This window comes from Zootoca vivipara, chromosome 3, assembly GCF_963506605.1.
Source record: "Zootoca vivipara chromosome 3, rZooViv1.1, whole genome shotgun sequence".
Lineage (NCBI taxonomy): Eukaryota > Metazoa > Chordata > Lepidosauria > Squamata > Lacertidae > Zootoca > Zootoca vivipara.
The window spans coordinates 93,441,380-93,458,389 of NC_083278.1; the positions used below are offsets into that span (position 1 = coordinate 93,441,380).

At 38.7% G+C, this 17,010-nt stretch overlaps 1 protein-coding gene across 9 annotated transcripts in view; it reads left to right on the plus strand.

The window, feature by feature from the left end:
- ESRRG (estrogen related receptor gamma) overlaps positions 1-15,303 on the plus strand; it is a 465,740-nt gene extending 450,437 nt beyond the window's left edge. For 8 of the 9 annotated variants that reach the window (XM_035111337.2, XM_060272996.1, XM_035111336.2 and 5 more), the window contains one exon: positions 11,050-15,303. In XM_035111337.2, coding sequence (XP_034967228.1) covers positions 11,050-11,294 — 245 coding nt within the window. In that variant the 3' untranslated portion in view covers positions 11,295-15,303. The remainder of the gene's footprint in view (positions 1-11,049) is intronic. The other variant, XM_035111345.2, reaches the window with a different exon arrangement.
- Positions 15,304-17,010: the final 1,707 nt, after the last annotated feature.

Here is a 17,010-nt window from a genome sequence, read left to right on the forward strand (position 1 = left end):
AAATTTATCTTTCCCTAAGATAATAGGAACCATCATAAGGTATCCATATTATTGGAAAGAAATGTTATAGGTACTGATAAAGTGAGATATTTATAAAACTAGAAAGCAAGTACAGTTTGTATAGAAATGCCTACTTTTGAACATTTTCAAAGACAGCTAACCTCTGCATATTTGGAGGTGATTGAGACAGTATTTCAGTCTGACCTGCAGAGATTTAATATGACATTCATTGAAATTATCAGCTTAGCATAAACATCTGGCTTGATTCAATAATAATTAATGTTCTTTTATGCTCTAAATCGGTGAACTGATTTAACAGTAACCTTCCCTCCTGCCTTCCTCCTTCCCTGTTCCACCCATGCATAAACATATAAGACTCGTGCACATAAAAATATCAGTAGCATTATAACTCCAATTCATAATGGTTTTAAACAGGAGGCTTGTGTACAAGACTTCTGGTTGTCGGCAGCTCAGTTTGGGAGAGACGGGAGGTCCACACGTGTTCTAATGCAGTATCCCATCCTGTCCCCAAGTTTTCACTGTCACCCCCAGCTGTAAATTGAGATGGGGGAAAACTGGGTCACCAGACCTGCTGGTTTATAGTTTCATCAGCTTGAACAGCCCCTGTAAGCTTTCCAGTGTAATGTAATGGTCATGAGGCTGGCATGATGCAGCCATGCTGTTTCTCCCTTTCCCGTGTCTTCTGAAATTCAGCCTCCATCTGGATGTTACCAAGTTAAGCACTGGACTCAGGTGGTTGGTGGAAAGGGAATTTGCTTTGCCTAGCATGTGTCCTCCAAAGGCAAGTGTCCCCAACCTTCCTCATATCTGCAACAATACAGAACTCCCACTTGTGGGTGTTTCGTTTTGTTTTAGAACATTTTGATTCCATCCATTCTCCAAAGAGCTCAGAGTGATGTTCACAGTTCCCTGTGATTTTCATTCTTACAATGAAGTCCCATGTGGTACATTAGGTCATAATGTTACCCATTCTGGTTAGTGCAGAGAGATATCCGCCCATGATAAGACATTAGCAAAACCAAACCACTTGATTTGAGTGCAGTATCATTTGTATGCTATTGATAAGAACCATAATCCATTAATTTGCGTAACCCAACAACACTGATGATGTACATTGGTTATATATATATATATCCCATCCCATAGGGGCCTTTGTCAGGTAATCTGGAAACACTGGCTTGGGGGTGGGGGAATCCCAGTCCTTGGCTGTGTAATGTGTGCAACAAACAATTTGGTCCCAATGAGTGCTTTTTTTTTACTCACGCAGAAAAAATGCCTTTGAATATTTTCCAAAGCATGTACTGTATGTACCAATTACTTCAGGCATGCAGGCAGGTGAACTGTTTTCACATAATAAAAGGTGTTCTCTCTGTCTCTTAGTGCTCTTACTAAGTGCTCCCATTTATTGATTGGGCAGTGCCAAATGGAAGGATGTAGGTTCACAGGTTTGTTTGTTTTTAATTATTTCATCAAGAAAGAAATAGTGGCTTGTACTTTTAGGCTGGAGGCTTTTTAAAAAGCTTTGCATGCCCAATCAGCTCAAGTGCCAGAGAATTTCAAATTCAATTTGCACAACTGATACAGATACCTTCTCTCATTGGCTGAACTATTTAAAAAGCTGCTCTTTGTAACTAGCAATACATGAATATCTGTCGATTTTTGTTCCTGTCAGTTTCTCATTTTCCAGTCCTAAGTTCATTTCTGTATCAGTTTACAGGTGACATACATATTTTTGCAAGACCTTTTTTTTAATAACATGCATTTTTGTGCATTATTTTCACCAATATAAACACTTTTGTGCACACTCCATCTATCATCTATGTTTTGGTTGGAGAATTGTATCACAAAATCCACAAAAGTGTGCATTTCAAAGGATAGCTGTCTTGATTCGGGAAATGTGAATTAGGTCGGTTTGCATCAGAATGTGAACCAAACAATTCCCTCTTCCCCAATCTCTTAACTGTAACACCAAAAATTGGGAATCATGGTTTCTATGGAGGCATTGCCTTGTAAAATCAAACAAGGTTTGAGTGGCAGGTTTTAAAAGTGGAGAAAAATTAACCTAAAGATCCAGTGGTTTCTTTTGGGGAGACAGTGTTGAGACACAGGCAGCCCTTCGAGTGCTTAACATCAGTAGGTAGTCCGATAGCAGCTTTATCTCTAGACACAGGCTGCTTAGACGAAACATATGAGGTTCTGTATGGACAGACAAAGTTGTATTGGCTCCTGATGCCTTCTAACAACCTCTGAATAAGGAAGCTGTAGAACTCCAATTTCCCATTAGGTAAAGGTAAAGGGACCCCTGACCATTAGTCACGGACGACTCTGGGGTTGTGGAGCTCATCTCGAGGGAGCCGGCGTACAGCTTCCGGGTAATGTGGCCAGCATGACTAAGCCGTTTCTGGCAAACCAGAGCAATGCATGGAAATGCCGTTTACCTTTCCGCTGGAGCGATACCTATTTATCTACTTGCAGTTTGACGTGCTTTCAAACTGCTAGGTGGGCAAGAACTGGGACTGAGCAACGGGAGCTCACCCTGTTGCGGGGATTCTAATCGCCGACCTTCTGATCGGCAAGTCCTAGGCTCTGTGGTTTAACCATTCCATTAGCTACACCCAACAGCAGTAGATAGCAAGGGAGCAGCATCCTCTTCTGGCCAGCAGTCACACACTGGAGATTAGAATGGGAAGAATTCCTGTTCCGTATACAGCAGACATTGAAAATGCCATTGAAAATAGAGTTTAGTATCTCTATTTTTGGTTTATGTCTTTTTCAGACAATAAGAATCACCATTATTTCTTGGCCATTTAGCAAACATTAAAAGGTATCTATGGCAGTCATATGGCGGTCAGAGTGGCTGGGGAGACCCAGCCGGATGGGCGGGGTACAAATAATAAATTCTTTGTTGCCATTTTTTTAAAAAAAAGTATGCAATTTTGCAATTTCTTTGATTGTTAGGGTTTGAAAAATTGGCTGTCTTTACCATCCATTGTTAAGAAATGCAGACAGTGCTGCAGAAGACCAACTGTAATAGGAGGCACAGTGAAAACAACATTTTAGGAGATGGATTAGGATGCAATGTAGGACCAGTTGAAAGGGCATATTAAACCATTATGACTGTTCATAATGCTGGTTGCTAGAGACCACAACACAGACTGCCATTCTGGAAAGAAATGAGAGTTCTCTCTCATTCAGGTACTTCATAGAAGCTCAATGGACTCATAATTTAACAGGACATTTGTGCTGTACCACTATGTAATCTATGCTGTAGCTCCAGGTGAGAAGGAGTAGAGGAGAACCTTTCACTATCCTGCATGGACAGTGACAGAAACACCAGCACCACTTTTGGATTCTGGCAACAAAATCCCTAAGTTTGGAGCAACTTGTCAGGCAACTTGAACTACTGTCTTTTGAAGCAAATGAAAGCAACATCTTTCAAGTACACTTTTTATATCCCTAAGTAGTGTTGAGATGGCAGTTTCTGCGGAAGCATAAACTAACCATGCTTAAATTCAATGCATTTGAACAATCTGTGCGTATCTGAACTCCTTAGTAATGTTCCCTTTTAACTATCCATTTGAATGCTATTCTACTTCACAACACAGTTTTCTAGTTTCTTATGTTAAAATCCCAAGTTTCAGACTGTTCTGCTTTTGTTCATCCTTTGAACTTTATTATTATTATTACTTATTGAATTTATATACCGCCCTATACCTGGAGGTCTCTTCCCAAGCCCTTTCCCATTTCTGCAACCCTATACATTTAAGACTTGTGAAATCGTCAGGCAAATTTAGATTTTTCTTGAAAGATGTGAAAACCTCTTTAGGAATTTTAAAGGAAGTTTAAAGAATGCCAATTAGATTAGAAAAATGGGTTGGGTGGAGGGAAGTTAATAGCCAGAGTGATATAGCAGAGTGTCCGACTAGGACTGGGAGACCCAGATTCAAGTCTTGACTCAGCCATAAAATTCATTGGTGACCTTTGGTCAGTCATTCAGTCTAATACGTTTCTTAGCCATAACCTATTTTGTGAGGATAAAATGGTGGCAGTGAGAAAACGTGTGCTATCTTGAGCTCTTTGAAATAAATGTGGGTCATAAATTGATAATGCCTGTGCCCTAGTGCTTTTCTAAGGTGGAATTGCCTTGAATTCATGCTTTCTAGAAACAATGTCCAATGGTGAATGTGCCTGAATCGCTGAGGCAACTACGGTAGATCTTCCCCAACAGTTAGGCCACATGCCTGTGTAATATATTGTAACTGGGATTTTCAATGTATTGATTCTGCCTCTTTAACAAACTCATGAAAATGAGTTACAGATAGATAACACTGTATGGAGTGGAAATCAAGCAGTCTTTCATTTTTCAAGGCAGTCTACTTCCCATGCAACTCAGCTAGGTTATTGAATAATGCATCCCTTGAGTATACATCGCAAAAGGTGCAGGTTTAAGTATGCTAAGTTGTATGCCAAACTGTAAATACATGCTTCGTTCTCCCATTGCAAAGTCAGTCAATATTCTTGGCTGCAATTTATAGATTCAGAAACACAGATTTATTTTTTTTGTAATAGAACAATGGCAAGCTGGAAGATGGCTGCACAGGTTATGATGTAGGTATTTCTTCCACATTTTCATTGTTCTGTGGCTTTACTTTTTCCTGCATTCTCCTAAATTCCAGTTCAACAATAGCAAAACTTTAACATTAATTTAGAAATTGGAGTATGTAGAACTTGCCACAGCTTTTAGTTCCTTTGAAAGCTGGCCTGAAAATGTATTTATTTATTTGATTCGATTCCATATATGAATCAGTTTCCATAAAAAAATCTTAAAGCGATTTCACAGTAAAATCAGGGAAGAAACAATTAAAAACTATCCATTGTGTGAAAACAATTCATGTTGAGATGGTCTGCCTTCAGAAACTGATGGAATCTGATGGATTTCTGAATGCCTTGGTCGATTTTATGACTGACATGGTAGGTACTCCTGTTGCGGCTCTCATTTCACTGAGGCCTGGTGAAATGTTCAGAGCCATTGAAAGGATTGGCTTCATCACCTCTGTGGAGCCCATAGATTGCCTTGTACTCTAGTGACCTGTGGGCGATGAAACAGGAGGATCAGTGTCTACAGTGCAGGTGGGGCAAATCTCTACTATGGTGATTTCCAGTGGACCATTCTCAATGTGGAACACTGCAAGGTTGCTTTGAAGAAGAAGAAGAAGAAGAAGAAGAAGAAGAAGAAGAAGAAGAAGAAGAAGAAGAAGAAGAAGAAGAAGAAGAAGCAGCTCTATAACTGCTTAAAGCAGTGACTTTATCTATTTATTTATTTTACAAATTCAAAGACTTCAAAGCGTTCTGCTGCCTCATTTCTATCGCAGTCAGGGATGCCATCGGGGGTGGGTGGGTGTTGAGGGCCCCCTGAAATTTTCAAGGAGGGGACCAGGCTCCCTCAATATTCTGTGGCAATGTCTGCCCGTCACTCATGGAATTCAGTTCATAAACTGGCCAGAGATACTGGCTTCCCCTACCCTATGGTATACAGTTCAAGCCTCTCCAGCTTATCTTTCAGTCGATCCATTCTCCACTCCTTCCTACTTATCTTCTCTTCATTTGCCTTATCTGCCTTCTTATTCTCTAATGTTGCTGTTGTCAACCAGAAAACGAGGATAGATGAGAATAGGGAGAAATGCTTGTAAATGAGTTGGTGCTGGGGTTTTTGTTTGTTTGTTTGTTTTTAGTATAATTCTCCTTCCCTTGCTTCCCCCAGCCCCTTTCTACCTATTCCAGTGCTGGCCAAATGGAACAAGTTAATGTCAGGTTTTATCTGGTCAAAATAGAAACCAAGGTTGAAGTGAGCAACTCTTTGCAGATCCCAGAAAAAGAAGGTCTTGCAGTGCCAAATCTAGAATTATATCATGCTGCAGCTTTCTTGAATGGATGCATTCTTCCTCAGAGCACCACTGGACATTCAGTCAGTGGGCAATACCTTATAAAAATGGGCCAGACAGTTATAGGTCAGAACAGAAGAGCCAGAACAAAGAGGACTGGTTCCAAAATAATGATCAGGGACCGTCCTACAGCTCCTTATAGCTGCTGTGACAGAAGAAGCAATCCAAGAAGCAGGCTGGACAGCAGCCCAGGAAGCAGCCCAATTACCCACATGCAGCAATATTACCAGCTGCACAATTCCATAATCCTGAAAGCTATGGAGGAGGGTTCTGGCAGCCACCTCTCAGCACCTCAACCAGGAGAGCACCTCTGTGACTTGCAGTACAAGCTGTTGTTGGTGATACTGGGTTTTGTGAGACTTCCCAGGCAAGCAACTGCCCAGTTCCATATTATGGTGGAGAGCAGCCTCCTCCATCGACTGGTAACTTCTGCATTGCATCCAGCAGTAATACTCCCTTGTGTGCAATGGGGAATTATCTAGCTGCAAATGCTGAACAAATGCTGAATGATGATGGAAGTGGTTCAAGCTCTCAGTTCTTCTCTTTAGGTCTTGTTTCAGAACCATGCAGTCAGACTGCCATTGGGAATTATCCAGCTGCAAACCCCCGACGTATGTTGCCTGACGATTACCAAAGTTGCCAGCAAAGCGATGTCTTCCCTTCTCCCAACGCCTTCCAGGGTTACCTATACATTTAAGATTTGTTTTCTATCTTTTAAATTTAGTGTCTGGGATCATCATCTGACTTTCCATTTACTGAAGCATTCATGTCCCTTTGTCCAAGCAAGCTAAAAGCACTTGGATATTGAAATAAAAAATACTGTAAAAGCTACATAATTAATTGGCCACTTGTACATTGCAATCAGATTGACATTGCCCAAGCACTGGAGAGATTTATAATGTGTGCCATTGGACTACATGTGTGATATTTAGCCCTCATGGAAATAGTGTCTCAAAATGATATTTCCTCATGGTATTAAAAAAAATGAAATAAATTTGTTTTGACTTGGCACTCACTTATTTTTTTACAGTAACAATAAGGGCCACCGTAAAAAGCATCCTATTATGCTAGAATTTGGAATGCATGGTGCTGTATTTTATTTTTTTTATACCCACAACTTTATTGCAGTCCATAGACCCACAATACATGTTGTTGTTGTTGTTGGTTTCCATTGATTGGTTGGTTGGTTGTCTAGGATATTTTGTTTTTTAAAATGTTTGATGCTTTGTTGTGTTTTTATATGTGTTGTAAGCCGCCCAGAGTGGATAGGGAAACCCAGCAAGGTGGACAGGATATAAATTTAAAAATTATTATTATAGGTCTAAGCGCAGGATTAAAACATTTTTGTTTAGGTAAGCCTTTCCAGACATGTAGAAGTTGCATGTGTCTTAGCTCTTTTTATCATATTTTGGATGTTTTTGAATACCTGTTTTTACTGAGAATTTAAGAGGTTTACATAGAATCAAGTTGTAGATAAATTAATTATTTAAATCTTTGAGACACTGTACTAGCTTTGAAATATTGGCAAAAAGTGGGGGGGGGGGACAGCCCCTGGCTCCTGGTCCGAACAGCCTTCCCTGGTTAGTTCAGTGGTCCAGATAGTCCCCCATTTCCCACAATGGTTAACAGTACATCATTGAGCCACTTCTGCTATCTTGTTGCCCATTTACTAAGTTTAGAGAGATCCTTCTGGAGTTCTCATAGTCTCCTTGGGTTTGCAGCACCTTTGATTTGGTGTAGGGATGGACTAAAGCAGACTAATTTCATCCCAGTTCTGCCTCATGGGCACTCAGTCATAGATCCATTCTTGAAAGAATTCACGGAAAGTCTGCAGTGAAATTGTATGAATTTTGTGCACATGTTTTACATGGAAATATGCATTTTACATAAAGCACACACTTTTAAAGCTAAGTATATACATCGCAGTACATTCATCATACATTTTGTACACATTTTGATGTAAAATGAACATTTTTGTGCATTGTAATGGCATCACAAAGTGTTGGTGCACCAAAAGTTGTCTTCTCATCCACAAAACTAGTTCTGGAGCATTAGGTTAGTTCAGTCCAATGGGAAAAGCAGTAACACCCATCCCTACTTTGGTGTCATTGACAAACTTTGCTCCTTCACTGCTCATTCCAAACTCTAGTTCATCTACAGATAAAATTTACTTCAGCCCTCTGCTTCCTGGTCAACCATGAGACCCATTCTTATCTTGGTATTTTACTTTACTTTTTCTTTAATTCCCAGACCAATTTTAAAATGAAGTTGTCATAGAATATGCATAATATTGTAACTGCATGCTTCCTTGGGCCTGTATCACTGTAACTCTGAAATCTTTAAATGGGTAGAATCCCCATAGGACTCCATTATGTGTAATAACTGATAAAATGCCATCAGAATCAATAAAATGTGCTAAATGACCCAAACTTGCACATAATTAACTACATTTTTCAGAGCTGAAACATTTTCTTTCTTTGCCACACTGCACATTTATTTATTTTTTGTAAATAATGGACTCAATTCCTCATCAACCTTTTTGATGCAAGGATTTCTTTCAGGAGGCTTTCCTTAAATATATATTTATTTAAATTAGTTGCGCCCCAAGTTGATTCTTAAGGTGGCTCAAATAACAGGACTTAAAAAATAATAACAGTTCCAGGTAAATAAGCAGCATACATATTGATCCAAATCCAGAATAAGCTGTTTTCAGAAAAAGGGGTTTCTTCAAGTGGATCAGCAAAACAGATGCACAAGCGCTAGCTAGGATAGTAAAGGGACCCCTGGGGGTCCCGACTCTGGGGTTGCGGCACTCATCTCACGTTATTGGCCGAGGGAGCCAGTGTACAGCTTCCAGGTCATGTGGCCAGCATGACAAAGCAGCTTATGGCGAACCAGAGCAGCACACGGAAACGCCGTTTACCTTCCCGCTTGGAGTGGTACCTATTTATCTACTTGCACTTTGAGGTGCTTTCGAACTGCTAGGTTGGCAGGAGCTGGGACCGAGCAACGGGAGCTCACCCCGTCACGGGGATTCGAACTGCCAACCTTCCGATCGGCAAGCCCTAGGCTCTGTGGTTTAACCCACAGCACCACCTGCGTCCCTTTGCGTCCTAGGGTAGAGAAGGGCATATATACAGCTAACACATGCAGAATTATATGCATTTTCCATGTTGGAGTCTAGACAATCTCCATGCTTTTCACTTAGTTTTCTGAATGAAGACATATATGTATGAATCGAATCTGATCTGTTGCCTTTTGTAGGTTAAAAGTGATTTATTAGGTACTCTGTAAAATTAAGATTGCCCCCTGGACAAGAAAGGCAGATAAATAGCTATATTATTATTATTATTATTATTATTATTATTATTATTATTATTATTAATTTATTTATACCCCGCCAATCTGGCTGGGTTTCCCAAGCCACTCTGCGCGGCTTCCAACAGAAATATTAAAATACAATAATTTATTAAACCTTAAAAGCTTCCCTAAACAGGGTTGCCTTCAGGTGTCCTCTATGAGTCCATTGGGCACATCTAGACATGATATGTACTGCTATACATTCCCCAGCAATGACACTTATTTCCCACATGCCCCCACTCTTCTCCAGAGGTGAGGGAAACACTGGAGCAGATTAGGGAGGGTGGGACACACGGGGGAAGGAGATGGCGGGGAAGTCCCATTGCACCCCCAGAAGTGATTCTGCTTGCACAGTGAGCTGAATGCAACCCAAGGTTAACGAAGATGTGACTGGGCTGCTGTTTCATGCTCCTGCTTGAGTGCTATAGGCAGGGCCAGATTTAGGTGTGATGAGGCCCTAAACTACTGAAGGTAATGGGGCCCTTTATATGTCCAGCTATCCTTTGTCAACAACAAATTATCACTGTTTTTTGTGTTGAATATATGCTATATGGTAATTTGTGGACCCAATAGGTATCTAAAGCCATCTGCACATAACAAAATATGTATTTTATTGAAGTAATTGTTGAATTGAAATACAATTAAGAAGTATATTAATAGTGAAATAATTATTAAGCTCTAACTTAAAATGATTTTTTATTCATAACAAACTTAATAATGCAAACACCAAAATAATGCATTTGGGAATAAAAAAAGTTTTATTTTATTTGTTTTTTATCTTATATTTTGGAAATGTACATCCAGGTTTTTTTCCTTTAAATTTTTTTTTGGGGGGGGGGGCAAGAGAATGGGGCCCTAAGCTATATCTTGTTTAGCTTATACAGAAATACAGCACTGGCTATAGGACATAACAAGGGACTTGGGAATGGTGCCAGGGAATAACAGGTACTCTTCTTTCTGAAACACTGTCCATACTCACCACAGAAAAACCAATCAACCACGAGGACTCCACAGTAGCAGGCACATTCAGCAGTTATAGTAAATCAGACCATGGCTGGCTGGCTGCAGGTCTCTAAACAGATGTATTTACCTGATACCTAAGTAGTTTTAAATTAGAAATCCTGAACCCACATATCTTGACTGTGGAGCACCTGTTGCTCAAAATAAAATTAGAAGTATCTGGATTTTTCTGAGCAAATCTCACCACTCACTGTAAATTTCCAAAAACTCTAAATACACATAGAGTTCCAGAAAACTAAATTGGTGTACTTTCAAGGTTTGTTCCTAGGGCTTTGGGCTTTCTTTATTATCTAGGAAATATATTTTGAAAACACTAGAGTCCAGGTCTGTAAACTGGACATTGAAAACTTAATGAAAAGATGCTTTTAAAAGTCAAGAAAAAGAAAATATTCATACAAATTTCAATGCAAATTTCAATGCTAATTTCTCTTAATCTATATAAACCAAGTGCAGGAAGCAATTATATGTTTGTAATTACACCAGAGACTCAAACATTTTCCAGAAGGTCAATATGGTAATATGAGAGTAATTATCTAACTTACTCATAAGAGAGCCCAGAAAATGCTGGGTAAATCCATGCAAATCCATAAACAGTTCTTGTGCTGCTCCTTATTACAGTGCAAGTTACAGTCTAGAGTGATGGCATCATAACCATGCTTTCTGGCACAGAAACTGAAAACTGCTGTTTTGCTCTTTTGTTTTGCAGACTCGATGCACATAGAAGATGTTGAAGCCGTTCAGAAACTTCAAGATGTCTTACATGAGGCACTGCAGGATTATGAGGCCGGGCAGCATATGGAAGACCCACGCCGGGCTGGCAAGATGCTGATGACTCTGCCGCTGCTGAGGCAAACCTCCACCAAGGCTGTGCAGCATTTCTACAACATCAAACTGGAAGGCAAAGTCCCCATGCACAAACTTTTTTTGGAAATGCTGGAGGCCAAGGTCTGACAAGCACCCTGGGCCTTCCAGTCACGCACGCTGGAATTTTAATGAAAGGGAAAATAAAAAAAGGAAAACCATGACAAAGAAACTTTAGCATCTAAATTAAGGAAACTAAAATGACTGCACTGATACGTCGCAGCAAGACTGAGAAGCAGCAGCTCTTTAGATTCCGTGTCTTCTCTGACAGTTTCCCTTTCTTGATCTCTCTCTTCTTTTTACCGTTCTGATTTTTCTTTTTCTTTTTCTCTCCCCGACACCCTATGCTGCTGAATCTTTTAAAAAGAGGTCTCTAATAGAAGAGAGATGGAAGCCAGGCCTGCCAAAGGATTGAAATCCATAATATGGATGCCAGTGAACTTATTACGAACTACAATACCCCAATGACAAAGGAATCAAAAGAGAACCATCGTAAATAGCAGTACAGTACAACACGATGAACTGACTGAATGCAGTATTAGGTTTCACAAGAGCAGCCTCTAATTAGACGACTTCGATGACGACGCATTGGCTGCTTCTTATCATTGCATTTCCATCTAGATCAGTTACAGCCATTTGATTCCTTAATTGTTTTTTCAAGTCTTCCAGATATTTCTTAGGTTAGCTACGATGTAACTTTTTCAGGGAATAGTTTGAGCTTTATTCATTCATGCAATACTAAAGAGGAAAGATAAATAAATAAATAAATACTGCATTTTTTTGTGCTGGCTTGAACAATGACAAACATTTAATGAAGGACAAATGAATCCTGAAGGAAGATTTTTTTAAAAAAAAAACCACAAATGTTTCGGTTCTTCTTACTAACAGAAGATTTTTTTCTACCAGCTTTACCACTTTTCAGCCATTTGTTAACGTGGGAATTTATCTTACTCAAGCAATAGTTGAAGGGAAGGTGCATATTATCACGGATGCAATTTATGTTGTGTGCCAGTCTGGTCTAAGACATCCCATTTCTTCGCATGAGCTCCAATTTATATCTTAAGTGTTCACTGAAACAAAGGATTAGATTACACCTACAGTATATCAGAGTAGTCTAACATGTTAAGATGCCATGTCAAATAGGAATTAAAAAAAAAAAGTTAGTAAGTGCTTCTGTACGGCCAAGGTACAATTGCTACATCATATTGTGTGTTAATTAATAATATGGCTTGTCTTTACAAAATTGCAGACTTTATTCCAAAGTTCAACCCACTGCAACTAGCAATAAGGCAGAATCAGATATCAGAATAGTCAGCCTCTGACCAAATTCAAGAACCTAGCACTTGTACCCATTATTTATTAATTTGTAAAAAATATATATTATTTTGGGTAGATTGCCATTTTTAAACAAACAGCCTAACCAGTATACCTGCTTTTTCAACCAGTGTTGTCACAGCATAAAAGTTGGTCGATTTCAAGACTGTTAAGAGGTGTAATCTAATGTAGAAACTGATTAGATGCCCCCAGAAAACTACAGTCGCTAAATAACCAATAAACAATAACCTCCATCAAATGCTATACCAATGTACCAGTGTTAGTAGCTGCTCCCTGTACTATGTGAACAACCTTATTCTATGTACACAAATGTAATTAAAATTGTAATCCTAACAAACAAAGGAAATGTAGTTCAGCTTCTCAATGTTTCATGTTTGCTGTGCTTTTTGGAATTTTTTCTGTTGCATTCAAAGACTGTTGTCTTGTTCTTGTGGTGTTTGGATTCTTGTGGCGTGTGCTTATAGACACAGGGTAGAATTAGAGACAATATTGGATGTAAAATTCCTCAGGAGACTTCAGTAGTATATTCTATTCCTTCTGATAATAAGGTTCTTCCTAGTAATAATTAAGAAATTGGAAAAAAAAATCCAACCAAGTACTCATTATGGACAAATACACATTGAAATCATAATATTTTCAAAACAAGGGATAATTTCTGTAACAGTTTATTATAGAATACCTATGTATAGCTTAGAAATAAAACTTTGAATATTTCAAGATTATAGATAAGTCTAATTTTTAAACGCTGTAAATATAGCTTTCATCCAATCATCTCTCAGATGTTGTTATTAACTTGCTCTGTGTTGTTGCAAAACCTTTTTTTTTAAATGCAGACACGTTTCCAAAATTATTGCTACTCGTGTGCTTTAAACAAAATACAACAGGCTGATGATACATCAACCTTGTGCTAGAAATACTGTATATCTCTCATTAGCTATATGGGATTCTCTTGTAGATTGTGTTTTTCTCAGTAGAGAAGTGACTGTCGTGTGGTCCTAGATAAATCATCATTAGCAATTCATTCAGTTGGCCAATAACTTGAAATTAATAGCGTGATAGGAGTTTGGAAATTGGCACGTCCCTTTTGAAAAATGGCAAAACCTCACAACTCCTGGGGGCAGGGGAGGGAAATGGTGCTGATTCTATAAAATTATTTATATATGTAAGAGTGCAGAATAATTATTTTCCAGAAAATTTGTGCAGGGTTTAAGTTGCTACTGTTCAACTACACTATATATGTATATATAAATATCTAATATAAATATTGTTTTTGCTGTATCGCATTGAAGAACTTGGGTTTTCAGGGTCAATAGCCAATCAACACACTCAGAAAAGCCTACAAAGACTTAAAGATGGAATGTGTTAAAGGAACACAGTGCAATTTTTTTATTATTATTGGTTTTCAGTAATTTTTAGAGCTGCAATGAACAAATATCTCGTGGCTGTACAATTGTTAACTGAAACACAGATACACTGCACAGGCATTAGAATAACATTCATCTTAAACCTTGCTGAACGGAATTTTAACTTATTTATTGTGAAGTATTGGGGAAGATTTCAAAAGGTGTTTTAGCATAACAAATTTCATTTAGGGGAATTGATCCAGATGGAATTTCTCCTGCAGAAGCCATTGAAATTAAAGGGTATTGTGTAAGACCTCTATGGTCTTGTTTGGCTCCCCCATTCAGTTCAATGTGCAGAAGAAATTTCTAATAGGCTATTTTATTTCCTCTTACCGTTATTTCTTTCTCCTTATTTAAAGCAATATGATTGTGTGACTCCTGGAAGTTACGCATTTGTTTCAATCAAATCAGATTGTTGTATTTATTCCACTATTTTGCATTTAAATGCTAACATAAAAAGATATAAAAAATTAAAACTGCTATTTTTCTTATGGAAGAGAAAATGGGTGTTGGTAATTGTATTTTAATTATTTAAGCGTCTCTGTTTACCTGCCTAGGAAAACACTTTATGGCAGTCTTATCGTGCAAAGATCGCAAAAGAGGGGAGGGGGGGACTGAATTAAGCTGCTTATTATAATCCAGGAGTTGCATAATAACCACTAGTAAAAACACAAATGAAAAAAATCATGTCTATAGCTGTAGATGGGCTTCACATCTGTAAAGCAATCAACTGTATATTTTTGTGATGTGTATCATACTGTGTGCTCCAACCAATGTCCATTTGTGTAAATGTATTTATTTTATATTGTATATATTGTTAAATGCAAAAAGGAGATATGGTTCTGTAACTCCAATCAGTTCAGATGTGTAACTCAAATTATTATGCCTTTCAGGAGGATGGTAGAGCAATATTAAACAAGCTTCCACTTTTAATTGCTTTTAATTTTTTGTGCGTTGTGGCTTTTGTTTTGCTCTCTCTCTTCCCCCCCCCCCCCAAATCAAGGAATCAAATCAATAAGCCCTACCTTTTGTAGAGCTCCAAGGATATACGCCCTCAAGCTAATGTTGCCACATGGTTACATGCTATATAAAGACTTGTCAAAATGAATTTCAGTGTGGTATAGTCATTTTGCATACACCTGAATATGCAGACTGTCCCTTAACACATTATAATTCATTCTGACAAGCACTTATTTAATCTTAAAACATCTCCACATCAAGCCACGTTACCGAAAATCATTACCTCTCAGTCAGTGTCATAAAAGAAAAGTTCCCTGCAATTTTGAGATCATATTACTACTGTCTACAATGGGCTATTTAATTTCTTCATCAACAGCTATAGTCATTATTCCACTCCTAAAACAGGCTTTATTTATCTATTTTACAAATTTGATAATCTTTTTTAATTAAAAATTTAAAAAGTTCTTATTTGCAGCAGCATTTATGAACTGCAAGCCAAAAAGCTAGTGATAATGTAGATTGGTGTTAATGATGATCATTAGTAATTCTACAGGACCATAGCTGAGCCTTGATTTAAATGTATCAGGAAACAGCATCTCTGGCTTGAGTCAGAAAGGTGGTACCTTCTTGCCACAGGGTCAACTTTTGCTTCTAGAAGACTTTTTTTAGAGTCAACATACAACTACTAATTTTGCTTTTTAGCCTGTCGTGATAGTATTTTGTCATTTGTTTCCTCAACATGTTTCTCACCTTCAGTGCTAGGCAGTCCCTAGAGAGTCATATGACACAAAGGTTTCTAAAGACAACGGAGTATTCACGCCCTGCCCCTGTTTTTCCACTACCTCCTTCCACTATTAAGATAAATTACCAGGTTCCCTTGTGGTATTGGTATATTGCATTCATAAAACATGTCTTCATGGAGATTCCATATTATGACAAAAAAAAGGACACTCTCTGTGGCACCTGATTTTTGGAGGTGTTACTAGAAGGACATTTTCTAAAATATTTTCTAGGCTTAGCCATGGGATTTGGCTGCATTGATCATCTTTAAATGCATGCTAACAAAATGGCTGGATGAAGCAAGCCCTGTCCTTGCTGTGGCTTGAATCTGAGAAGTGTGGTATCTGAAGAAGTGTGGTATCTGAAGAAGTGTGCATGCACACGAAAGCTCATACCAAAATAAAAACTTAGTTGGTGCTACTGAAGGAATTTTTTTATTTTACTTCGACCCAGACCAACACGGCTACCTACCTGTAACTGAGAAACCCAAGATACCATAGCCCTGAGCCATGCAGTGACAGCTGTTTCCAGCAGGTGGCTTTTCTTGGGTCTCAGGTGCACTGATTCAGCAGGCCTGACACATAAAAACTGTATTGGACTGTGGCAGAATTTCATATGGTTTTTGACTAGTCCAAATAAAGGAACCAGGACTAGCAGGGTAAACACTACGTGTCATACACAGCTGTTAATTTACAAAATCCTCTTGGTAACTGTTATCTGTCATGAGTGTCTGAATGGCTAGAGTGAGCATCTGCTTGCTCAAACACCATTTTCCCAGAGAGGAGCAAAATATTTTGCTGAAAAGCAACAAGGGCTTTCCAAGATTTGGATAAGGAAACCACACATTCCCCCGTGAAACCTAACAGCATTGCAAAAATCCAAGAGAGGCAGTTAAGTAATACTGTACTGGGATAGCCCAGTAGCCTCTGGCATTGGTAAACAGAGGAGGCCATTTCAAATATGAAGCAAAGGCACCACAGTTACAAGTGGTTTTGTGCAGAAATTTAAGATCCTGCAATCTACTGGCATTCTGTGACTCCACCTGATTTCAAGACCGACCACTGAATTCACAATCATTCCCACTCAAGCCCACTTTGTGGAGATCACTTGATACGGTATGTCCCTCCAACAAAAATACTCCTTGCAGAAGGCATATTGCAAGAATCTATCCTAGCCCTCTGAGAAATGTTCATTTCAGCAAGATGCTACTGATTTTCATCTGTCACTGTCCTTCCCTACACCTAGTGCCAAGCCTCCCTACTCAACATACATGGCTAAAGTGGCTGGCAACATGCTGAGAACAAAGAGGGACACATTGATTCACTCAT